The sequence below is a fragment of the Numenius arquata genome, chromosome 1, assembly GCF_964106895.1.
Source record: "Numenius arquata chromosome 1, bNumArq3.hap1.1, whole genome shotgun sequence".
Classification (NCBI taxonomy): Eukaryota; Metazoa; Chordata; class Aves; order Charadriiformes; family Scolopacidae; genus Numenius; species Numenius arquata.
Genome location: NC_133576.1, coordinates 118,411,552 through 118,436,676, shown reverse-complemented (window position 1 = coordinate 118,436,676; position 25,125 = coordinate 118,411,552). Strand labels below are relative to the sequence as shown.

The 25,125-nt window shown below is 43.9% G+C and overlaps 1 protein-coding gene across 1 annotated transcript in view; it reads right to left on the bottom strand.

Annotated features, from left to right (window-relative positions):
* FLT1 (fms related receptor tyrosine kinase 1) overlaps positions 1 to 25,125 on the bottom strand; it is a 96,741-nt gene that overhangs the window by 15,788 nt on the left and 55,828 nt on the right. The window contains exons 12-18 of the mRNA XM_074147776.1: positions 22,340 to 22,486; positions 20,270 to 20,401; positions 14,257 to 14,363; positions 10,945 to 11,083; positions 5,035 to 5,139; positions 1,756 to 1,869; positions 911 to 999 (exon numbers count right to left, since the gene is read on the bottom strand). Coding sequence (XP_074003877.1) covers positions 911 to 999; positions 1,756 to 1,869; positions 5,035 to 5,139; positions 10,945 to 11,083; positions 14,257 to 14,363; positions 20,270 to 20,401; positions 22,340 to 22,486 — 833 coding nt within the window. The remainder of the gene's footprint in view (positions 1 to 910; positions 1,000 to 1,755; positions 1,870 to 5,034; positions 5,140 to 10,944; positions 11,084 to 14,256; positions 14,364 to 20,269; positions 20,402 to 22,339; positions 22,487 to 25,125) is intronic.

Sequence of the window (25,125 nt, the reverse complement as noted above, 5' to 3'; positions counted from 1 at the left end):
CATGGTCTCTGCTGAGCATCCTACACCAACAACCGCACATTGGAGGAGGCAGCTGCTGCATTTCATGCAGGGTCCAGCATGGATGTCCTTGGGAACAGAGACTCAGCCAAAGCCCTTTGGAGGGGGACGTCCTGCTGAGCATGCCCTCCCGCAGAGTCCTCCCGAAAAAACCCTGTGATGCTGCTGAGCTTTGGGCACAGCTGAGCAGGCGTTTTGAGGACTGATGTTCTGGGTCTAGGCTACTAAATCCCACTTCAGAGCCCTTAATCCTTTGGGGGATTTTGCTAAAAGTGCAAAAGCAGGGATATAGTTGGCACATTTGGGTTCAAGTTTGTAATAAGAAACGCGCTGTAGAGTTGATTCAGAGGGCTGTGGGATGTGAATACAAGACTTTAATCTCTCTTCCTCTTGATAGCCCTTCTCCTCACACAATAATAAGATTACTTGCAAATCTCTGAACATTAGGGTGTCTTGGAACATGAGCTTTAAATGCCATTATCTTGGTTGTGTTCCCAGCGGTACTGAAATCAGTGGGCAAAACCACTTCCTTCGGCTTCGCTGACACCAGCCTCTGAAGTGACCCTAAGCTCAGCAGGAATGGGTTTGTCAGCAGCGGGGTGAGAGCATGTGGGGACAATTTGGATAGGATTCACTTCCTCTTGCTGTAGATGGCTCCATCTGAGTCACTCCCAGCAATCTCCTTGGACAGTCAGGGGAGAGAAATGGGCCCTTTCTTGGCACGGCACATCCCACACCAAACATTAAAATAGGTCAGGTGAACTGCACCCAAAAGCCATTTTTCTCCTTTCGTAGAAGAGAGTCTAAAGAGACTACCTAAGATGCTGACATCTACATTACTGACACTCAAGTTAGATAAGATGAACCCTACCGGAGGCATCTGTCTCCTCACCTTGTTGGGGCAGAAAAAATTCCTCTTGCTTTTCAGGTAGTTTGATAAATTCCCATATTTGCAGTATTCAACAATCACCATCAGAGGCCCTGGGCAAAAAGAAAGTGTATTTTGAGCAGAATAAAGCAATACAAGGGGTCATCAGTTCTGAGAAGAATAGTCTTTCGTGCCTGTAGTTAAAACTTGAGTCCAGAATAACTAACAGCATGTCCTAATGAAGCAGAAGGCTGCTTGAAGGACACTGGACATGTAAGCAAAACAATACTGTTTCTGGAAATTAGGGAAGGGACTAATTTTTGAAAGCTGGGTCATAAACCTGTGTCCTGAGGGACCCTCTATTTCCTCTTTGGGCAGTCTGCGTTCAGACTGGAGTCCCACAGCCCATACACACTTGTTGGACTGAAATAGGTGACATATCTAAAACAAACCATCACTCTTACTGGCCCTTTGATTTTCTTAGTGGAATATCGTGAAGGATTTTACAACAATTGCCTTGTGATTCATTTTTCAGGGCCAGTGGCTGATATCCCTTGTTCCCAGCCTTTCCAGATCGTGTTTAACTCGAGCTTCAGCAGTGAAGTGAGTGAGATAAAGGACAAGTGGCATGGTCCTAAATTCACACTTCTCATGTTAATACTAAAAGGGAGTTTAAGTAGGGAAAATGTTTAATCACTTCATTAAAAAAACTAAAAATCTCTTTTTCTCTTCCTCTTTTTTTCACCAACCACAAGATGAGCTCAAATATTTCAAGTTAATAACGACCTCTGGATGAAAAACAACACAGCCATCTGACTGTTATTGGGACGTGATCCAAACCATTTTCAATGCAGTGCAGATTTTTTTACCTCCATTTTTCGTGCAAGCTCCCAACAAATTCACAATATTGAGATGATGACCAACATGGATCAGGATTTTCAGCTCAGTCATCAGTGCTTTGTAGTCACTTGCTGTGGCCCCTTCTGTAAATGCAAAATAAAGTCAACGTGAAACGGCAAAGAACTGATACTGCTGAACTTTACCACTTCTCGTTACTGTCCATTGAAATAACCTCCATTACTGGTTGTACTTCATGTGTTGATGTTCTTTCTCTATTCCTCCCTGCTCAGCATCCTCTGACTCTCAATAAAACCAATAAAAAGAGTTAGGCACTCAACTTCCTCCCAGTAGACTGTGTTATATTTAGAACTGAGAGAAATTTTTTTCGCATGAATAGTTTTGTTGTTTCAGCCAAAAAATGAAAGAACAAATAAAAAGGGATTTCAAGACTATAATTAACTCTATTTAGACTGGGTTTCAGCTGACCTGACTTCAGCCGTCTAAGGGTTATGTACAAGCCTGAACTAATCAACGTTTCAAGGAGTCAGTGGCAAGAGCAAAGCATTTTCAAAGGCTGATGCAGCCATCAGCTTTAGCCATCTCTATAGGGAAGAGATGAACCACCCCTTGATGATGCTTGCCTGGTTCTGTTCATTATAGAGGAGGCCTGGAGTATCAAGATAGACCAGCGAAGTAAGTTTTAATTGGTTAAATTTTCGTTCATCATCTCACCCTTAGAAGTTATAATCAATATTACTAATAATAATAATAAGAAATCCCACAACTAAACCCAAAAGATTCTATTCAGTGTTGAGTGAAACTTTTATTTCCCTCCAAGAGATTTTTTTTTTTTTCTGCAGAATTCTATTTTGGTAAGAAAACAAGAAAAACCATATTGCTTTGTGTACACCCAAAATTACTTTTTCAGTTTAGTGACAACAAAAGTAAGAAAAACAGTTCAGTGGAAAGAACCTAGAGCTAGGTCTTAAAGCGCTTGGTTTCAACATCTGAAAGGAAGCAAATTTTCTTAGTGGCGCCACACAAAAATGTCATCTACCCAGTCACCCACTATTCATCTGTATATGTGGTGACACTTTCCACCTCATAGGAATTCTGTTAGGACAAAGCCCATGAATGGCTGCTGGCTGCTGTACAACTACAAAGTTCCTGGATGATTTAGTGAGGACACAAGGAATGAGGCCGACCTACCCTAACTTGAAGTGCCCATAGCAAAGATACTGACAGAGGTTCTAGTCAGCAGAGACTCTCTTCACAGTAAGCAGAACTAAACAAGCACTGAGTTCACCATATGCAGGGATCTGCCTTAGGACGGGATGAGCTGTTGTTTCTCACCACTGACAATAAAGGGAATTTGAGCGATTAACTCAGATACAAGCATCTACCCTGCACACCCTCACATGAATCCCACCATGAAGACTTCTTGTAGCTGCTGTCTGTTCTCATCTATTCCAGGAGCAATCCCTGCTGCCTCGATGGTGCTGGCTGGTACAAGAAGCCTGCTGATGCACATAAAGCAATGTTGAATCTGGGCAGACCACTCTGCCAGCACATATGTCTGCATGTTCGCAAAACATTTCAGTTGACCAGGGGTGAAGCGATGACCCATGTGACAGGCCATCCACTGAAACCAGTGACACAAATGGCTATTGGCCCACTGCTGCAGAAGGTCTGGACGGGGACCAAAGCTTTAGCTTCCTCTTATTTTCCAGACATGCTTGCTGCAGGGTAGTTATTCATTTGGCATTGGCCAACAAGGTATTTCTGTGCTTCTGCAATGAGAGAGAGGAGAAAGTTTTGCAACGCTCTCAGTTGCAAATTCCCTCCCTGGGGATGATCCTGGATATCGCAGGAACGGGTACCGCCCCCCGCAAAAGCATTTGATGTTACATTGCAGAAAAAGCCCGTTGAGGACAGTATCAAGAGGGCACATCCTACATGGAGTACCGCTGCCAGGTCATTGCCAGCAATAAATAGAAGTTACTTCAGGTTGAGTGTTGCAGGGACAGAGTGTAGGTCTGAGAGTATCGCACGGGCCCCTCCAAAGGCTGGAAGTAACACATACAGATCTCCTGATAACCAATAAGTAAGCAGCTGTGAAGCTAGAAGCCACTGGGTAAGAGGGATGTATTCAAACTATGCCTGAACAGAGCCATCAGGGATCCAAGCCTTACTGGCGGAACAGGGGATGTGTTCCCTGGCAGAGACTAATACTGAAAAGGATTCAAGGATTAAGACAGATCAGCAATGCAGCATAAGCTCCCAGGGCAATGCAAAAAGAAGCCTGATACGATCCTTAGATATATAAACAAGGGGGAGCTAAATACATAGGAAGGGATGGCACCGGGACTCTGGGTTAGGGAATTCAGCCACAACTGCTGCAGTCTATGACTCGGTACCATCCTTCCTGCTAATTTTCCAAGCGCCCTTCAAACTGATGAGGAGCTTTGTCCTTTCTGCTCCAATGAGAAAAGTGGCAGAGAATAGCTGGGAGATGATTTCACTTTGGAAAGAGCACTGGTGGATGAAGAGCGCTGGCAAATTCATTATACAACCTGGGTGTCAGCATCCTAAGCACCATGTAATGAGGCTGCAGACAGTGCAGAGAGGACACACCTGTACAACACCACCAGTATTTAAACAGCGCGATCTGTTTAGCTTAATGAAAGGGCCTTCATGAAGAAAAATCATTATATCATCTAATGGAGAAGGTTAGAAAGAGAAGCGAAAGTTAGGCAGATGCAAATCAGACATAAGGCACCTGTTTTTAACAGAGATGAATTAATCATTGGAACTAATGATCAAGGAAAATAAGAAAGCTTCCATCTGAGTGTTTTCATACCAAAGTGGATGTCTTATGCTTCAGCTAAATTTCATTTATGGTCTTCAGCATGGGGTCAGTCTAGCATAATGGTACAACAAAGGGTATGCAGGAAATCTAATTACCCCTTCTGATCCTACAAAAGTGACTCTTTCATTCTTTCTGGCATTTGCAGCAGTGGAACCAGATTTTTTAAAAAATTAGGCAATCAGGTAGGTTCTCACTGCATCTGAAACTTTCTCCTATATCATGTCACAGTTTATCACCCTTTTTACTGTGAATGCAATTTTTGTTTCATAGTTCTGCCATTTAACTTGTTGTGGTGGACCTGAAACATGGTGTACATGTTTTGGAGGTCTCAGAGAGTGAGGGGATAATATCACACACTCATGCTTTCAACAGAATCATATTAAAAGTGGGGCACGATATAAGGCATCATCTTTTCCAGCCCAGCTTTGTAGCAAGATACCTTTCAGCATTTTCACAGCAACTATTCTGCACGTTGGTGATTTCTTAATTCCAAAAGCAGATGCTTGTACCACCTTTCCAAAAGCTCCATGTCCAAGAGACTTTCCTGTAAAGAAAATGAATTGGAGAGATACATTCTGGTAAAAAAGCAAATGGCTTCCTAGATAATGAATTGACAAATGTGCTTTACAATGTCCCCTGTGTATATTTCCAACACATAGGTGTTTTGAGGGTTTTGTGGTTTTCTAGTGGGGTTTTTTTGTGTTTTTTTTCTTTTTTTTAAGAGTAAACAGACAAAGCAGAAGACAAAGTCATCAGAGGGAGAGTAAGGGATATGATTGAAAATTATAGGAAATGAATGGAACCATTCAGTGGAGGTACACTGGCTCCTGACCCAGTTTGTTTCAGTCTAGCTCTGCCAGAGAAATATTTGCTCCTCTTTTCCCTGAGCACACTGGACCATGCAGCAGGCTGTGACACTGCTACTTATGTCTTCCACAACACTGCGGCTCTGCTTAAACTCACACACGCACTGAGCTGCAGCTTGCCACAAACTTTGGTAATTTTTACGCATGAAATTCTTCCTTCTTGAACAAGTTGCCTTCAAATTTTCTTCATTCCAGGGAGGTGTTAGCAACTTTGCATTGCAACCCTGGAGTGCATGCAAAACCCCCTGACGCTCTTCCCTAGCAAGCCCTTGTAGGTTGAGATCATGGGGTGGTGAGAAGCTGAAAATCTGTGCAAATGAGAACTTCCCATTTGCAAAATGAGGTCTGGGGGGATTCAGAGAGAGGGGACTTGGAGTGACAAATGATGGGTTTACTTATGGTGGTTACGATGCTTCCAGGTGCCCAAGGGCAGACATTTGTGCTGTGATATCATCATCATGCTGCTACTGAGCAGACCTCAGGAGAAGCACCCAGAGGTCCTTCAGAGAAATCAGTGGACATCAATAAAATTCTCCAGCAGTAGAAGCCAAGTGTCTTCTTCCTTCATGTTCAGAACCAGGTAAGACTCCAAACGTATTTTTATAACTTTTCATGCCATTTTATGTCACTCTTATCTTCACAACCTCCTTCATGATTTATTACAGTTTGAAGAAGGGAGTACTGACTACCTCTTTGACACCATGCTCACATACACAGGCCTGGCCGCCTCTGCCCTTCACAAGGGACTAGCAGAGTTTTGATCAGAGAGATCTTGTCAGTGTATCAGCTAGCAATAAAATTTATTTCCAAGTAACTATTTTCACATTGTATTTGTGCTTCACCTTCAGCAGAACCCAGGCACCTAAGTGGCTAGCAAGATTATAGCAGCAGGCTTTGCAGTGTAGAGGAAAAGAGCAGAAAATAAAGGCCAGCTTTTCACACAAAAGCAAAGCAAAACTTGTCATGTATTTATTTCTCAGATATGCACATGTAACATAGGTATCTCCATAGGACCATTTCGTTCTTCTGTTATAGCCATCTGTTTGACTAGCTCTCACTTGGACATCTACCATGTTGATGTCTAAAGCTAAGTGAGATATGAATCCTGCTCAGACACTCACAGGCAAAGAAAAAGAGGTGCTGTCAGTTCTAAATTAAATTGATACTTTTATATGTGTATCACATTTCTAAACTGTAATTCTCAGTATGTCTGTCAGTAGAAGCAAACAGCATATGTTATAAAAACAATGGAAACATGAAGTGGAATATGCTAAGCCAAAAAAAGCCCCCAAAATTTATTTCCCCCTTAGATGTGCAAAAGCATTGCATTTTTTGCAGGAAAAAAAACCCCATGAAAATCTCAATCAACATGGGTGAAAAGCATCAAGCCTTGGTATGCGAAAGGCTTAGAGTTTGACACATGAATACAGGTGAATCAATGTGTATCTTTGAAAAATCTACAGTCACTTTCTTTTTGAGTTACTGCATATAACAGGTATATAAGGGAAGGAATACTAAGACTAAGGTCTCAGTTTTCTTGGTGAATTGATGTTTGTAGTCCTTAATCTATTGACTGTTCATGGTTTCTAACAGACGAAGTTGCAGTTTGAGATCCTATAAAACCTATCATACCTTTGTTTAATCCACAGCTTTAATCTGTTTCCATCACTGTTAACTCACTTCCCACATCGAGATAACCTACTTAGTCACCACTTGGAAAACACACCAGTTAGCTCATAAAGCTACACAAAGCTGCTAAGCTTTCCTGAAGGAGAATGAGTACTGCAAACAACACTTCCTTCTCTAAACAACGATTGTGTTTTAATGGGAAACTGTAATAACACTTGATGTATTAGTCTTTGTTGCTCCGCTATTGTTTGTACTGTACTAAATGTTAGTGCAGAATGGGGGTGCTTTAACTTTTCAGCGCATAGATCAAACCCCACGGTTTAGTATGTAGAGTGTGTCTATGACTCTAATAGCTTGCTCCTGCAAAATCCCCTTATGTTGACACACAAAGTAATTACAAAATTATTAAATGGAGCAATTAAACAGAGGAATATTAAGACGCCCAACCATCTGAGCAGTCAACTGGTCATGGCCCCCAAGCAGCTACACTGGCCATGTTTGGGAAAACACTCAGGTATGAAATGCTGCAGCGTTTACATCCAGACCAAGGAAGCAAAATCACAGAATCACAGAGTTATCAGAGTTGGAAGGGACCTCTAGAGATCATCTAGTCCAACTCCCCTGCCAAAGCAGGATTGCCTACAGTACATTACTCAGGACTGCATCCAGGCGGGTCCTGAAGACTTCCAGAGAAGGGGACTCCACGACCTCCCTGGGCAGCCTGTTCCAGTGCTCTGTCACCCTCACCATGCAGTTTTTCCTCATATTTGAATGGAACTTCCCATGTTCCAGCTTGTACCCGCTGCCCCTTGTCCTGTCACTGGGAACCACTGAAAAGAGTCCGGTTCCATCCTCCTTCAACCCACCCTTTAGATACTTATAAGCATTGATAAGGTCTCCCCTCAGCCTTCTCTTCTCCAGACTAAAGAGTCCCAGCTCTCTCAGCCTTTCCTCATAAGGGAGATGCTCTAATCCCTTGATTATCTTTGTTGCCCTACGTTGGACTCTCTTCAGTAGTTCCCTGTCTCTCTTGAACTGGGGAGCCCAGAACTGGACACAGTATTCCAGTTGTGGCCTCACCAGTGCAGAGTAGAGGGGGAGAATGACCTCCCTCGACCTACTGGCCACACTCTCCCCTATGCAGCCCAGGATCCCATTGGCTCTCTTGGCGACAAGGGCACATTGCTGGCTCATAGATAGTTTACTATCTACCAGGATCTCCAGATACTTCTCCTCAGTAGTGCTTTCCAGCAGGTCCACCCTTAACCTATATTGGTGTCTGGCATTCTTCCTCCCCAGGTGCAGGACCCTACACTTGCCATTGTTGAACCTCATTAGGTTCATCTCTGCCCAGCTCTCCAGCCTGTCCAGGTCATGCTGGATGGCGGCACAGCCCACTGGAGTTCTACTTAAATTTCCTGCAGTTGACTTTGGTTTCCTGGGGCAAATCAGAACCCATTAAAGTGAGCATACCCCTCAGTGAAGGAATTTTGGATCAGGAGGTTTCCATTTCAGTCCCATTTTATCAGGGTCCTTCAAGCATATGAGTTGTTGGACCTAGGTGTCAATAAAAACCACTTGCAGACACCACTATCTATGTGGAAAGGCAGAGGCTCAAAGGTGTGCTCATTTCTCAGGTCCTCTCCTGCCATTTGAGTCATCTGGGTTTTCCCACATGCGGCTTCATATTTCCCATTACAGTATGTCCGACAGCTCTGCACGTGGAGGAGAATGGGGAGCGCTCTGCTGGGGGCCAACGCTGTGGGCTGGCAGCGCGCAGGAGGGAGCGGGGCTCGGGAAGCCACTCACCACTGGCGTGTTTGACATCACACGGGAACCATGTGGCAACAATCCCTTGGGGTCCTGCGCCGCAGCGTCAGCAGTGTGTGACCTCTCATAGATTAGGAAGGTCAAGCCCAAGAGTAAGGTGAGAAATGCCTGCTAGCTCAATACTTAGGCTGGATGGCAATGCTATCGCTGACCACGCTGACAGTGATTTATACCACCAGCATTTTTCTGCCTATCAAAAAGATGACATTTTGCTCCCAGTCAGATTAATCTATACTGAATGCTAATTAGCCTAACTTCAGTGGTGCCCATACAAAATTTCCTACAACATCTGTAGCTCTTACAGATGAAGGGGCAGTCCTGTTGTATAAGCATTGCATCACAGCCATGGGCTGTACATATGCTTGTTGGAGGAACACATAGCAAAGGAGATGTGGGCTGAATGGGGAGACTTATTTGCAAAAGTTACAATAAATATGTATCCTGGAGGATAAGTAGGTGGAAAGAGAAAAACAGACATATCTGATGCTGGAAGGAGTTGCATTTCTAAGTAAAAATATTTTTAAAAAACCATAGAAGCACATTTTGTGTTTGTGAGACACTAATCCTCAGAGACTGCCAATGTTACTCAAAGACTGAGCCAACTGCCGTATAAGCAGGACTTGCACTGAGCTAATCTAGGATACTGCACATACCCAATTTCTTTGAATCTGGTTCTCATTCATTGTCAGCATTCTTTATTTGTTTACACCAGTTATTCTACTTTTAACTCATTCTCTGGTCATCATTCCTCACCTCCAGACTCCAAACACCAATGCTGCAAGATGTGGGTTTTTCCTTGGTGTTTACATTCCATTTCTGCTTGATTCTTTCCATGGGATTTACACACAAATAAAGCATCACATAAACCAGCGATCACATTGTCTGCACATCAAGCTCTTGGTCCATCATTGTAAGAAAACTATTTGAAGACTGAAGACACTCCATCCCAAAGTTATGTTTCAGCATTCCCAGAATTGTGTATGACAATTATAAATCGCTGGCAATATATTTCAGCTGTGCTTATCCACATCTGGTCACCCTGTGACTTCTAGCAGGCAAATTAAGTGTGACCCTAATAGTATGCATGTTTTAATCACCCTCTGTCCCTGATCCCTGGAGGACAAAAGGAATCTGTTACAGCTCCTAGCTAAAATGCAGGGATTTTCTAGCCCTTGCTGTAGGACAAATCTCGTGCATGCCTGAAAGAACAAACAGCACTATAGCAACAGCCTGAGCTTATCACTGATATTCTAATGTTGACCCTCTTGCTAAAATCTGTGTGGTTTCTGAAGGGATTCTTCAACTTCAAAATCTGGTTGCTACCTTCCTGCCCTCCTCGTCAGCCCCACATGAGGCTAAGCAAATAAGGAATGCTCCCAAAATCCATGCCTTTCACTGCAGTGTCTGCAGGCAAACTAGCTGCAGGTTCAAAGTTTCCGTGGATATTTATTTATTTATATGTGGACTCGTGTCACATTCTTGTACTTTATGGTGCACCGACAAGAATGTTTATAAAATTTGCAGCACAGAAGGAAAGCAGAGAGAATGTGTTGGAGAGAGGAGGAAAGGGAAGAACAGGGAGGGGTACAGGATGGAATGCAAGGACTCATTTCTGCACAGAGTTTTTGCCAGGTGAGCACATAATCAGGTTACAAGGGAAGAAAATTACAGTAAATGCCAAAGGTCACGCTCCTGAGTCTAGAGAGAGAAGCATCCGAGTCAGCAGTCTGATTTGGAAGACTCTGTTTGCCCTGTTTTCGTGTCATGTTTTAAGTAAATCAGTCTGCAAAAAATAGAGTCCAGCATTATTGTCTCTGTTTTGGTTTTCCTACCTGGAGTCAAAATATGGATATGGAGATTCAGGTAGACACAGTCAGTTAGCCCTAAAGGCTGTAAGTCAGTCAGGGACCAGGGCACTTGGTATAGAATAGCTCACACTGAACCTGTTGTGCTGTGTGTCTAAAACACACCCAGCTCCCCTCATTCAATCACTGCAAACCCAACCTCCAGTATGTCAGTATTACCTAGTTTAAGCCTTTCCCTTGCAATCTCCCACTTGCTGGCATCATAAGGCAGACGGTCACATTGCTCATCTAAGGGGACTTCATCAGGATCCATTATGATTGACAGGTAATGGTTGGTCTTCATTCCGGAGGAATAAGGCTAGAAAACAAAGAATATGGCAAAATGAAAAAGAGGATAAGGGTATCTGTCAGCATTTTCCTGTTTGGACCAAGGGCTCCAAGTTAATTCTATCCTCGGGGCTGCATATTTCACAGTCCAATAGATGTTTTGGTTAAGCTCCCTTTGGCTTTTTTAAATACTGCAAGACTTTTTATGTAAAAGAAACTCTGTTCTCTAGCTTTCCTTGTATGTGACATATCAGTTTCTTACATTAAATCCATGTGGCTCTGTATTAACATATGTTGTTATGATACAGGCCCTCTGCACAGTCAAGAGAAATATTTTCAACAAATGACTAAACATTGCTGATAAAAATAACTTTTCCTTCATAATTGTGCAAAGCAAGAAGTGGCCATATGCAACAGATGGAGTTCAACTGCCAGTGTTTGTTTTTTCCATATACCCGGCAAAGATAGGTCATACGTGGTTAGAAGTTGTGCAACACTAGTCGTCAGGGGACTAGATATTATACATTTCAGAAACTGTTTACAAATTTTCAGCATTTTTGATTTCTTTGGTATCATTTCTGACAAATTTGCTGAAATTGCTTGAGTTTTGAGGAATTAATAAACACCCAGACTCAAACACATCATTTCAAACACATAATTTCAAGTGAATTATCCAGAAGTTCTGTTTCTACTGAGCAAATGGATTATTCACTTCACATGAAAAATGTAAGGATGGATGAACCTAATTGCAAAGTTTTCTGCAGTCCATTCATTTTGAAACATATTTTCCTTCAAAGAGGACCTAGATTGCCACTCTAATCCACTGGAATTTTCTTGACACAGAAGTACTTATATTTCTATGGAAAAGGTCTACTGTTTGCTCTAATTTCCTGGCTATTAGCTGGAGTTTATGGAAAATCTGTTGAACTGAGCCCCTTCATATTGCTTTTCCTAAACTCATGGAAACGGTATATGGGCACATACACAAATACACAGATGTATCTGCATATTCTTTTGTTGTTGCTTTAACTACCCTTTGACTTTCAACTTTTCTCCTCTATGGCTTGGAAATACGTCCCTAACACATGCATTTCCAGGCCTTTGTTTGAAAAGATCATTAGTAGCTGTGTATGCTTTTGTTACAAACATAACTAGACTAAAATGACAGTAGCTAATAGCTCCTGTTTCTGTTGCCTTTCACCATCGCAAGTACGCAGAAGGTTAATCCCAAGAAAGATTACACTGATGTTGGGGAAAAGTCAGGCGGCATAAAGCCTAGCTCCAAATCATCCCCTGATCCTGGACAGGACATGGATAAGTGGGATATGGATAGATACAGAAGTGTGTATGGTGCTCCAAAAAGAGCAATTCTTGATAGAGGTGTGTGTACCAGACTGCTTCTACCAGTCACCTGAGAAGAGCTTTTAAGTGGACCCACCCCAGAAAAAGGAATAGGGGAGTGGGAAGGTGTAGAAATCTTCCTATGCTTCTTTATTGAAATGCAATGAATACCAAATTTTTGGCACAATTAGAGATTTGAAACATTTTGAATGATGAAGAATTGTTAAATGTATCATTTATCCCTGTATGCATAACAGGCTTTAAGAAAATGCTCTCAGAGAGCATAAAAGGCAATTTTTTTTTTCTGTTGTGGCAACATAATTTGTATATGAAATTTAATTTAGAGCCAATTCCAGAAATAAAACCTTGAGAATAAGGTTTTGTAACAGAAACACAGAGAAGACCAACATAGACAGCAGCATAGACCAACACTAGCTGAAAAGGTTAATCTGGAAAGAAGCCTTCACATGCTGTCTAGTTCAAGTCCCTTGTTATACAGAATCAAGGATTATTTTTATTATCTTTTAACAACCTAACTAGCTAATGTCAAGTTTTGGTATCATAACAAATGGAAAAAATAAAATCTGCACCCTTCTACTACTTTGAAAACTTACATTTTCCTGGGTTTGCAGTCATGTTATGAATTGCTTCATCTTTATTGGTGAGCAGTCAAAACCGATCCCACTTGCTTCGTAATTTCTCTATAGCTACAAGGTTTGTCCACAGCTTCAGCTGACCTCTACTTTTCTTTACACCCCCAGACTCCCATGCATTTCTCCTTACAACAGGTTGTGGCAGTAGGAAGGCAGGCAGAGAGACTGCTGCCATACCGCCCTGGTTCGGAGGTCTGGTCCTGCTTTCCCATCGGTCAATAGAAATTCTCAGTGTAAAACCTAAGATAAAGGCAGGCCCTTAACGCAGGTTGAGATAAAATTGTCTGGTGGGCTGCAGTCAATAGTTAACAGCTGTCATGGAGCTTGGCCAGCTGGAACATGCTCAGCTGTGGTGGCTGGGAGCTGGTCCCCATGGCACCAGGCTGTGGGACCTCTCAGGCTGGGTGAAGGAGGCCAGCCGGGGTTCAGCACCACTAAGGGAGAGGGGGACATGCAGCCATTCCTCATCTCATGTCTTGCAGTGCACCCCATTGCCCCAGTACCTCCCTTCCCTCAAATCTGCTCCTGCAAGTTGTTCTGAGATCTTTCTGCACTGTGGAGGAACTGTGTTTTCTGCTTGTGAGAGTTGCTGTGGTTTAACCTGCACACACCACACAATGCAGAAATGGTGCTGTCAGCACAAAAGGGTCTTTAAACCATCATGGTCAACCTTGGACAAGAAGGCGGGTCAGCTGCATTGGCAGCTAACATTATCATCCTGATACAGGATCGTCTGCTCTAGAGGCTGCACCACCAGAACTACTTCAGTAAAATATCACTTTGCAAGTGATGTAATTATACCAGACACTGTGTGCAAACCAGACCCCAGCGCACTCTGTGAAGATCTATCATTCCCACTCACTTAGATCTTCAAAGACATTAAAATGCCAAACCCCCACAGCTTTTAAGGGAACGGGGATGCCTTTGGTGGGAGTCAGGCATCCAAATGTTTGTGAGTCTCAGGGCCTTGCCCCCAAGCAGGCTTTTCTTCTTGGCTTACTCATACTCAGCTTTGCGAGTCACAGGTCCCTGGGCACCCATCAGCAGCCTGGTGATTGCACAGGGAACAAAGGTGAGCAGTAAGTGAATTAGATTAATTTTTTTTTTTGTACTCTCAGCAATCCCAGTGGTCTGGGAAGGATTTTCTAACATGAGCAAAGGGCTGGTAAGGAGAGGCAGGTGCCGCCGGGAGCTCCCTGTCCATTCTTACCCTCTTCAGCTTGCGTATGAAGAGGGTCAACAGGAGCCAAAAGAGTGTCGCAGCCACACAGGTACAGGTCAGGGTTATTAGCTCCAGGTTTGACCTCTCTGATGTGCCTGGGAAAATCAAGTGGCAAACATTTTAGAAAATGACCTGCAAAGCAACTTTATATTTCTTTGCCATTAAAATAAAAATACCAGGAAGGACCAGCCTCTTTTCAATGGGGTATTAATCTCTGTTTGGACTGGCTTGCAGAACCTGGAAAAAAATGGTCTCCCCAGAAAAGCTGTTGTATTGAACACAGCCAAATTGCATTTGATCCATCTGTAAATTTTTCAGTAAAAGGTCGGCTCTTCTTCGGAGCGCGGTAGATGAAATAACCCAGGTTGAAGATGGCCAGTCAGATATTAATTTCATTTTGAGGTGGAAATTCAGCTGCAGGGGTTTTTTAGCCAAATTTTCTCTGTGTGAGAATGTGTGTGGGCCTGCTCATGCTGTTTCAAACCCACCCCCCCAACAGAGAAACCCATCTGCATCTGAGAGAGGAGCAGAGGTCTCAGAAATGCTCAGTCCCCAGCAGTCTTGGGAGAGGATGGGGCTGTGCGGAGGGGATGGCTCTGATGGCCCTTCACCAGGGCAATGCTGATGTGTGGTAGCTGCTGGTAACACACAGGAGAAGCTCCAGAGAGGGCTTGTGCTGGCATAGACACTGGTGAATCCAGGTGTGACCCGGGGCACACTGCAGTACTGCTGCTTGGGTTTTGCTGTCCAGGACATTTGATGCCATTCCTTGGGCATGACCCACCAGCCTTCACCATAAAACCTCTCTGGGGGAAGCTGGGGGCTCCCTTGGGGTCTCGCCATGCAGCTGGCAGCAGTCCATGAGCTCTCCTCTCCTTCGCGTGCTCTGGATGAACCTGGTCTTGCACCTGTCATCTGAGCTTCTGCAAAGCATGGCACGGAGGTCTTGATCCTAATCCCCACCAAGCAGTGTGGCCAGAAACCTGAGGTGTAGAACCCAGTACTCCTTCCGACCCCCTGGTCCCCTGGAAGGGTCTGTGCCCTCAGGTCTCCTGCAGGTCATGCCAGCAGCATGGGGCCAGGGTCCCCAAGAGGACATTGGACCCTCTTCATGGGACCCAGCAGCACCTCACAGAACCCAGCTGGTGGAGAGCTGGGAGAGCTCTCCAAACCAGGGAACAGATTAAGCACAGAAAGGGAAAAACAAAAACAACAACAACTGAAAACAAAGCTGCAAGAAAACATGAACATTAGAAATCTGGAGAGGATTAGAGCCCACTGACAGATCTTAAAAAAAAAAAAAAAAAAGCCAAAATAAAATTCACTTCAAACTGCTACTTAGGGACTCGTAAAATGGTTTCAGAGCACTCTGTTTTGCAAATCCTGTGATGGTGTCAAAACACCACACTTCCCACAATATGTTTTCCATCTGATTGGTAGCAAATGCAAAAAAACCCCAAACCCTTCTGCTTTGCCTCTTATTCTCATACACCCACCAGAGAGAGAAAATGAGAGGACAAGAAGGAGCAATTCTGAACATGATTTCACAGTGGTTTTGTCAACTGCACTTGCAGCAGTTTCAGACCCTGGGCAGCTTGGTGTTACCCCTGACACATGAAAAAGGGGTGACTGATATCTCACTGGTGGGTTTACCCGGTAATCCAGAGGGATGTGCTGCTGGTTTTAAGCAAGGCTACAGAGCTTTCTTCAGAGCTTGAATTGCTTCCCGTAGTTGTGGCTTAACCACTGTAATATCTTCCCGCTCTAAAGGTGATAATCGGATTTGCATTTGTACCCTATAGATTCCTCCAGTGTGTCCATTTTGGAGCTTTGAGAATAAAGCTCACTGAAGAAAAATACAACTGCAAATGGAGATATAAGTTATCTATTTCTCCAAAATGTCAAGAGTGTTATTTTTCTCAAGTATTTTTTAAAGGCGTGATTTAGATAGGGGTCATAATGATGGTGTAAAGGATACAGCCTACTGCAGCTTGACTATCTTCTAGCGTCAGGCTTTCCTTTTACATATGGATACTCTCCTCTCGCTTCTGAGCAGCACCCGTGCAGATGGTGAGTAATAGTTTCTGATATTTATTCAGCAAAACCTGGAGGGGCTGAAAGTTCATTTGTTGCCACTGCTCCATATGGCAGGACTCAGAAAACCCGTGGGACATCCTACAGCCAGTCCTGGCATGGAAGGCAGCAACTCCCTAACCGCCACTGTGTGCTGCCAGGAGTTAGTGAAGAGACGTGAAGGTGCTGTATTTGAAATGTCTGCGTGCATTTAGGCAACCAGAAAGCATTTCTCCCGGCTGGGGTTGGGCTGGGTTATCAAAACCCGGATTCCTCATCTTGCTAAAAGCCTTGCAGCCAGAGCTGGCTGAGTGCCTCTGAGCTGGGTAGGAAAGGTCTGATTTGAGGCAGGAACACTCAGAAGAGGGCTTAGGATTAGCAGGGTTTGGAGGGGCTGAAAGCAGGACCAAATCCTTCTCTCTGACCAGTAGCCCAAGATTTCTAGCTCCCCCTTACACGCTTCCCAGACCTTTACTCCCCAGCTATCTCATTAGATACAGACTTTCTGCCATGCCCCCCATCCTCCTGACTCTCTGTGGCAAGCAGCAGCCCCCTTCCTGCCCCAGAGCCCTTTCGAAAGTCCCCCCACACCATCCTGTGTCCCTGCAGTGCTGCAGAAGGGTGAGAAGAGGGCGAGTGAAGAAGTGCCACCAGCAGCAGCTTCCCTCTCTCAGCAGCTACAAGACGGTGCAGGCATGTGGTGACGAGAGCCTGGACTAATGCATTGACCCCTCCAGGCACGAGCTCAAGCCTTGGGCTGGCATAGGCTCTGTCATTAGGGTTTCAGCTCTGAACATCAAGGTGCAGATCTGCGTCAGGTGTCAACCAGGGAAAAAGCAGTGCCTGAGTCACCAACACCACTCTGCTGCCTTCAAAGCGTCCCTCACCCCTAAACCAATGCAATCTACCCTGCTTAATCCGTGTGATCCCATGATCACGGCAGTGCAGCATCGGGATGGGTGCTCAGAGATGCTGAGGAATTTCCATCCTTGGAGGTTTTCATGACCTGACCAGACAAACCATCACTGACTGGATGTAGCGTTGATGATGATCCTGGTTTGAGCTGAGGTTGAACTAGAGACCTCCAGGACTTCCTTTGGTGGTTCCCTGAGGTAACAGGAGTCTAAGTGTCCCCTGATGTTCACCTTTTCTCTTACAGTCATCCAGATAACCCAGGCTGAACGTCATTCAGTTGCCGAGGGAATTCCAGTTAAACTTCATGGAAACATTCCTAATGACTTCAGAGTCAGTGACCCAAAAGGTACAACAACCTTTTTGAGATATAAAGTCAGAAAGGTAGATAGATAGAGAAATAGACAGCTATTTAAAAAGAAAACACCTTTTCCGTAGTGTCGGAATAGTGTAGTGAATGCTTAATAAATGTTTTCCTTTTTCATTAGCAGGGATTACTTCAAGTTATTAAGCATCAGCTTTAAGACAGTGCACTTTGCTGTATTCATTTGCTTGTTATACATCTGGATTTCAGTGAGCAGAGCTGTAAAAGTTGTTCCTTCTTTTGTCAACACATCCCCTTCAAATGATGCAGCACCTCTGCAACAAGCTGCTTCGCTGGCTCCCATTGAGAGGGGGTATGAGGGTCCTCAGGAGGAGAAACAGGCTAAGGCTCTCATGTTAAGTCACCCACTCTGTGAGCAGGTCAGACGCTGTGAGCTGGGTGTCCCCTCAAAGGAGAGCTGCCCAAGACAGCCTGTGTTCCCCCCAAGCCCAACATCTTGCATCCCCAGGTTTTTAGGGGCAGAGTCCCCTCCGCCTGCTGGCTGCTGTGGCACCCATTTGCTGTTCCTGTTCGGTCCTTGCAGATTCGCTGTCTCTTCAGTTCCTCAGCCAAAAGCAAGTGGACAGCTTGCTCTGGCATGTTCACAAATGCAGCCCCTCTCCTCCTCAGACAGCCTGGCAAAAAGGGTTTCCAAACTAAACATGGTTGCGATTATTTAAAGACAGCCCTTGGAATCCATCATCCATTCATCCATCTCGGGTATAAAAATAACACATTGTTTTATCTGTGAGTATAAGAATGTTTTTTCAGAGGAAATAAAGAGAGCAGACAGTTTCCTTCCTGACTCGTTCACAAACTACTCTTCCAATCTGCTAAACACGGCCATCAACACGAGGCGTTGCTCCGCTCCCTTTGATCTGCAGCCTGATGCTCCGAAAGCCGCTGGGACAGAGGGAAGGCTTTGGTGCTCACAGTGGCAGTCACACGGACTGTATTTCTCAGAAAGACAAGTAAGTGGCAAAGCCTAGAGAGAGTCCCACTGTTAAGCCCTGATCTTATCCCTCCAGGCTCAGGGACGGGGTGAGAGGCTGCTGTTCCCTGGGAGGGGACAGACACCCCAGTGTGAGTGAAAAAACCTCCAGTGATGTCCCTTCAGGCAGTAGGAAGAGAGAGGGTGGAAAGGCACTTTCCTTGACCATAGTAGATAAGACAATCTCTCTCTCTTTTTCTCATCTAGTCTCAAAGCCATACATTTTAATATGGTAGACTTCATCTCCTGCTTATCTAAGAGCTCCCATAGGAGTCACACAAGAACATTGCCAGTGGTCTCCCAGGACACGTAACCAGAGAAGAGGCCTTCCTGTTGCTGTCTTTCCTTTTCTCTGGATCATGGACAAGGAGATACGACTTCCTAGAAACTTGTGGTTGTAATAAATAGCCAAGACACAATGATGTTAAAAATCAATACAATAATGAATTACATTGTCCAAGACCATCAATTAGTACGATACATTGAACAGCCAGCACTTAGGCACAAGGTATTCTTTTAGCTATTAGAGCAGCCATAAAAACCTTAGCATTATTTATAAGGAGATAGTTGTTTTTAACTCCTTGACTACACCAGTTAGGCCAGCCCACATGTACATATACTTATCTGTGACCTTTTAAAACCAAAAACATTGTTGTATTATCAATGAAGACCATTAACTGAGACTGCTAACACACTCATGGCAGAAAATCAATACAGATTTACTAGCCGTAATGGTCTTCTGATGTTGGGGAGTATCCAGATACTCAGTAGTATTCAGATACATTTAGTAATTGTATTAGAACACCCACAAAGATATAATCCCTGCCTGAGAGACCTGGTGGTAGTGAAATAGTCTTCTATAAAGAGAAACTAAATGCATTTAGGACTATTTATTAAAGATTACTTACATGAAATCAATATGATAAGTTATGTCAAATTCAATTAATACATGGCACTGACTTATATGGAGAATGTCAACCAGTTCTCTTATCATTTATGAACCAAAAGGGTATTCAATGAAACTGAAAAGTCACTGAATAACCCTTATTTTTATGCAATGTAAAATTACTTGATAGAAGTCACTGCCACAGACGGGAGTCAAGCTTGGCATAAGGCAGAGCAATGCCGGACATTTAAATTAATAGTGAAATAACTCAAGTAATGGTTACGGAAATAACTAGATCATACCTAGCTGTTACAAAGAGTACCTTTGAAAAATGTATGTGTAGCTGTTGCTAGGCTAAAATCTTCTAGTCCAGTCTAGCAGTTCACTTTACATTGAAAATAAAAAAATGAAAATATCCCAGGACTCTAATTTCTTTGCAATTAACCTGAAATGGGAAAATGAGTGGGTAGGAGTGTTCCTTATTCTGTTTTCTGTTTGTTTTGATGATACTAAATTTACATTTGTCTTCTATCCTGACCTGATCTTTGTTGGGTTGAAGCAATTCTTCTTTTTAGGTCAGTGTAAACACGTTCTGAGTTAGCATTTCCTGCTAGGCTTCCTTTCCAACCTGGTACACTTCCCTTGCTAGGACTTCCTTCAAATCGCTGCCTTCAGAGATCACCGCATGAGCCCCAAGCCATACCCCCGCCCTTCCAGCCTGAGTAGGAACATCGCCCTGGCAAGCTTGCTCTTCCCATTTAATGTCATGTTTTACCTTGTACTGTGACGTATGCCGCACTCTCCACGGACCCTTTTAAGTTGGTGGCTATACACTGGTAAAGTCCTTCATCCTCCTCTTTTACCCTTTCAATAAACAGCATTCGGCTTCCGGGCCCTAAAATTATTCCTGTGAAACGAAATATTTTGCAATGAGAGGGAGCCAGGATATAAACAAAAACAAGCCCTTGTTTAATAATATCTGCTTCAACTTCTTCTGAAAAGAAATCTGAGCCACAGACTGCACAGCACAATGTTATCTGCAGGAAAGCCAAATATACTTGGATCTTTTGGAAAACAGTGTTTACAAAGCACTTGTGTGAGTGAAAAAGCTCAGCCTAAGGGAACTATCTTGGGAGCACTTGGTATCACGAATATTGATTAGCACTGCACCTTGACTTTCATGCAAGTGAGTTCTTCAGCATGTCTCCAGCTTTTGGAGAATGGGTGGTCTGATTACTTAAGCACTGCGTTGACAGGCGTAGGTCTGCACCAGAAGCAGCTCGCGCTTAGAGCACTTCCAAGAACCAGCTCCATGAGTCCACACTGGCCTTACGGGCAGCAGACTCACTCCAAATCTCACTTGTCTGTGTGGTATGGGACAATGGGCCCCTTCATGGGACCCTAGTTAGTGCAAAGAGAGGTCCCATGAGGTGTACCCTAAAACACAGGAGTTATCTGAAGTTTTCAACGCCTCATATATTCCAGTTGGGTCAACCTAGAAGCCAGTTTAGGCAATACTCCAGCAAGCGAGGAAGAGTCAGGGAACAGATTTGGCCTCAGGACTGCCTTTAAAGTACTGTGTAGCCAGGAAATGTGCAGTCAAGTACACACTTCTGTGTTTGGCTCCATCAGAACTACCATCCCATCAAAATGTACTGTTCCCACCATCTATTTCAGGGATCTAACTGAAGTGCTCTGACCTACCCTCTATTGACATCTTCCTGGCTCCTAACCTCATGTGTTGCATTACAACCAAGTTAGACACACGACACTCATTTTAGAAAATGATGTTAATAAGACACATTACAACCATGTGGTCACTGTAAATCTTCGTGGAATCTGGCTCTAGATTAAGTTTAGTGCCTTTGCTGCAAGTCTGCAAGAGCTTGTAACTCATTTTGACAAATCTTCAGTTATTCCTTGCTGCCTTTATTCATGTTATCGTAATTTCCAAAAACACAGGAGAGAACCTCAAACACAAACTTTCTAAAATGTTGTTACTGAAGACTACACTTAGGACTCAAGCTCCTACAGACCAAACAAACCTCCTTGAACATTTTTGTTGAGCCTGTAACACTAGTTAATTGTGTACTTCTGATCTGAATGTGGATGAATTCCCATAAGAAAGGTTTTGCCTTTTATCTGAATGATCTTGAAATCATTCAGATGATCTAAAATCTCCAAGGAGCACTTCTGTGACCTCTGTGCCATCAGAGCTGGACACATAGCCTCAGGTGATCTTTGAAGCCACATTCTAGACACAGCAGTAAACATCTCCCAGAGTTTTCCTGTAGCTGCAGCATGCCACCTGGGAAGCTGTTCCTTTCTGCTCCGTGAGACCTGGATTCCTCTGCTGCCAGCAGATGCATTTTGATTTTGGAGACCCCAGATATGTAATTAGTCTGGTGACTAGGTTGTAAATAGCGAACAGACTTTGCATGCCTGACCACAGACTCCCCTTGGTACTCCTAGGCACATCATGCAAGTTGGTTTCCTCCTGCCTAGCTATATGCTGGCCAAGACACCTGATCCTTAGGCTCCCTCTATAGTAAATGGAGAGAAATATTTTTTTCCAGAGATGACTCTTCTAAGATGGAAATTGGGAGCTATATTTTCCCCGCTGACTCCACAAAGGCCCGTTGTGCCTACACCTCCAGCCTGGCTGAGGTTTTGGAGTGAGACAGAATAACCCTGGAGCACCCGTGCCTCTCTGCCTGTAACACCCGGGCAATTCTCCTTCCTTACGTCTGGGTACCGATGCCCAGTACTCCCCAAATGGCTACCTAAGGCAGAACGGGCACAATAAAAAGGCTGTAAAAGGTAGGCGAGTACACAGAGCTCTCACCTGGTTCTTGCTGTATTTCCTCATGGTTTTTAAACCAGGAGATCTGGGGCTCAGGGATGCCACGAACCTGGCACTCCAGTATGGCCGAGTTACTGGTGTTCACTGTCTGATCCGTAAGGTGCCGCAGGAGGGCTGGTGCCTCTTGAGCTACAAGACAAAACAACACCTCCGTTTTACATTCCTGTAACTGTGGGGGTTTAACTATCTTCCCTACCAGCATTTTACTGATGTAAACAGCTGTGGCTGTTCTACCAAGTTCATTGTTCACATTGTTCATTTTATTTACCAGTTCCAGTTTGCTTAAGAGCATTTGGGGTGTGCAGAGAACTCCAGTTACTCAGAGATAGCAGGTTATGATGACCAAAGAAGACCCAGTGATGACATTGTTTAAAAGATTTCCTCAGTTCCATTACCAACCACATCTGTTTATCGAAAGCAGCGAGTTTCTATGAAAGCTCAGAGCTTGGCATCATCAGTCGAAACAAACTGTGACACCAAACCTTTTAACAATGATCAGGACACCCTTGTAGCAGAATATCTTTGCATCACTCATAGCCCCACACAGTTCTGTACACCACGACACCCGTGAATGTGACTTTTTAAATTTACTTACTTTAAAGAATGCAGTTACAAATTGTATTCAGTAAACTCACATAATCTAAAACCAGAAACCGTAAGCACAAAAGCATTGCGTTACATGTCCCAAAGTCTTCATCAATTCTTCCACTTTTGCATTTCACATGTTTGGCTGAACAAACAAGGCCTGACCAAACCACACCACAGCCCGCCTGCCAAAACTACGTTGGTGAGAAACGTGCCCATGTCCTCCAGCAGCCCACAGACGCTGTACACCCTGACGGCAGGGGCTGAAACCGGGTGCTAGCAAGCCACACAGTATAGCAACACCACTCTTGTTTTACTTTTATCTACTGAAATTCATACGAATGCAATGTAATAAAACCCATTTCCATGACAGTCAGTGACAATGAGTATTGGAAGCACATCTCATCTGTTCTGCTTCTGCTCCCAGAAGGGCATTTCAAAAACACTCTATAAACATCATGTTTAAAGTCATCCCTGAAAGAAGCAAAACAACAAACAACAAATCTTTCTCATGCTCATTTCAGCCCTTTGCCACTCCTTCATCCATTTCATACAGAGATGAAGGCTGCTCTGACAAAGACCAAGATATTTGCAACGTTTATGCACATTATATGGCAACATTTTTCTGTCACATTTGCAACTCTCACATGATCCTTTCTGGTGTTTTGGTCCCTTCAAAGTAGTGATGGAGAATCCAGAGAGCTCCTGAGCAATCTCACAGATGCAAATGCTCTGCAGGTTCCCTTGAATTCCCCAGTCTTGCAAGAACTGATTATTTGTAATCTTTCCCTTCCATGACACTGCCAGGATCAACAATTACTAACATAGTAAGACACACATTACAAAATATGAAATAAAACAAAACAAAGCAAGGCAAAACCCAACCCTTTGCATATATTTTCTTTTGGATTGCAGTAGATACAGCAAGTTCAAGCATAACATCAGCTGAATTTCTGACACTGTTTGGAAAATTATACTCTAGTCTTTCAGAAAAACCAACTGTCAGACATTTTCATCTTCACAATTATTCTGTTACCAGCTGTTCATAAAAACTCTTCAGAAAAATTAAGCACCTAGGTACCACCAGCTTATGCAGCGTGCATGAGCCCAGCAGTACTAAAAGCACTTTTAAAGTAGGCTACCTTTGCTATGCTCCCCCTTGAAATTAATTCCAGCATAGTCATGACCCTGCAATGACCAGCTTGGGCTTTTCTGAGCTGCAAGTCTGTAATTTCCACGGGCAACGCTATTTTTTTTGTTTACAGAGTACTACACAATCTGTTCTCTCTTCCTGAACAGTAATGCTCATAAGAGAGGCTGTAAAGTAAAATCTTCATCAAATACCTACACAATGACACAGTCAACAATATTTGCCTCGCAGCCAAGAAGACTGCCCTCTTCTCATTGACATCTCACCTTGATTTTTACACAGTTATCATTTTTCACAACACAGTCTATGAACAGGCACTGTCTGAGACATATCCACACACCCACACAGAGAAGAGCTCCCCAGTTCACATTTATCAGTGGTCCCTGATGGACACCCCCAGCCCAGACATCCAAAATGAAGGTGGAGAAGATGACACAACAAAGGCAAATCACACATTCTGTGAGTTATTTGTGATTAATTTTAATTTTTTTTTATAGCCATACACTAAAGATGGGTTTTCATATTAAGAAAAACTTTTTTGCTTAAAACTTGTCACCATTCACATACTTTCAATAATTTCTCTGCTGCAATCAGCTGGTTTTTCAAGAACTTGGTCAACCTGAGGATTATTCTCTTTTGCAAACTGCCCCCATTTTGTCCCATTCATTTTTGCAGTGAAGTCAATGGGGGGGCAGTTTCCAACGCCCGACTCCGCTCACCCCAAAGCCGAGGGGCTGCCCCGGCCACCATCATGCACAGTGCAGGGCTCAGCACCCAGGGCAGCCCCCCGAGCTCGTCCCCAGTCCTCGTGCCTGCTCGCAAGCGCTGCCTGGCTGGGCCAAACTCTGCTCTCAGTGTCCCCGAGGAACTTCATTGTAGGCAGAGTTTGGCCCAGGGGAGCGACAGGGGGAGAAAGGGACACTGGTGTCAGAGCACTCAGCCGACCCAGGATGCTAAGGAGGGAAAATTTGCATTTCCAAAAGCAAACAATGGCAAACAAGGGGAAAACATTACAATTCGTTCATTTTGGGGT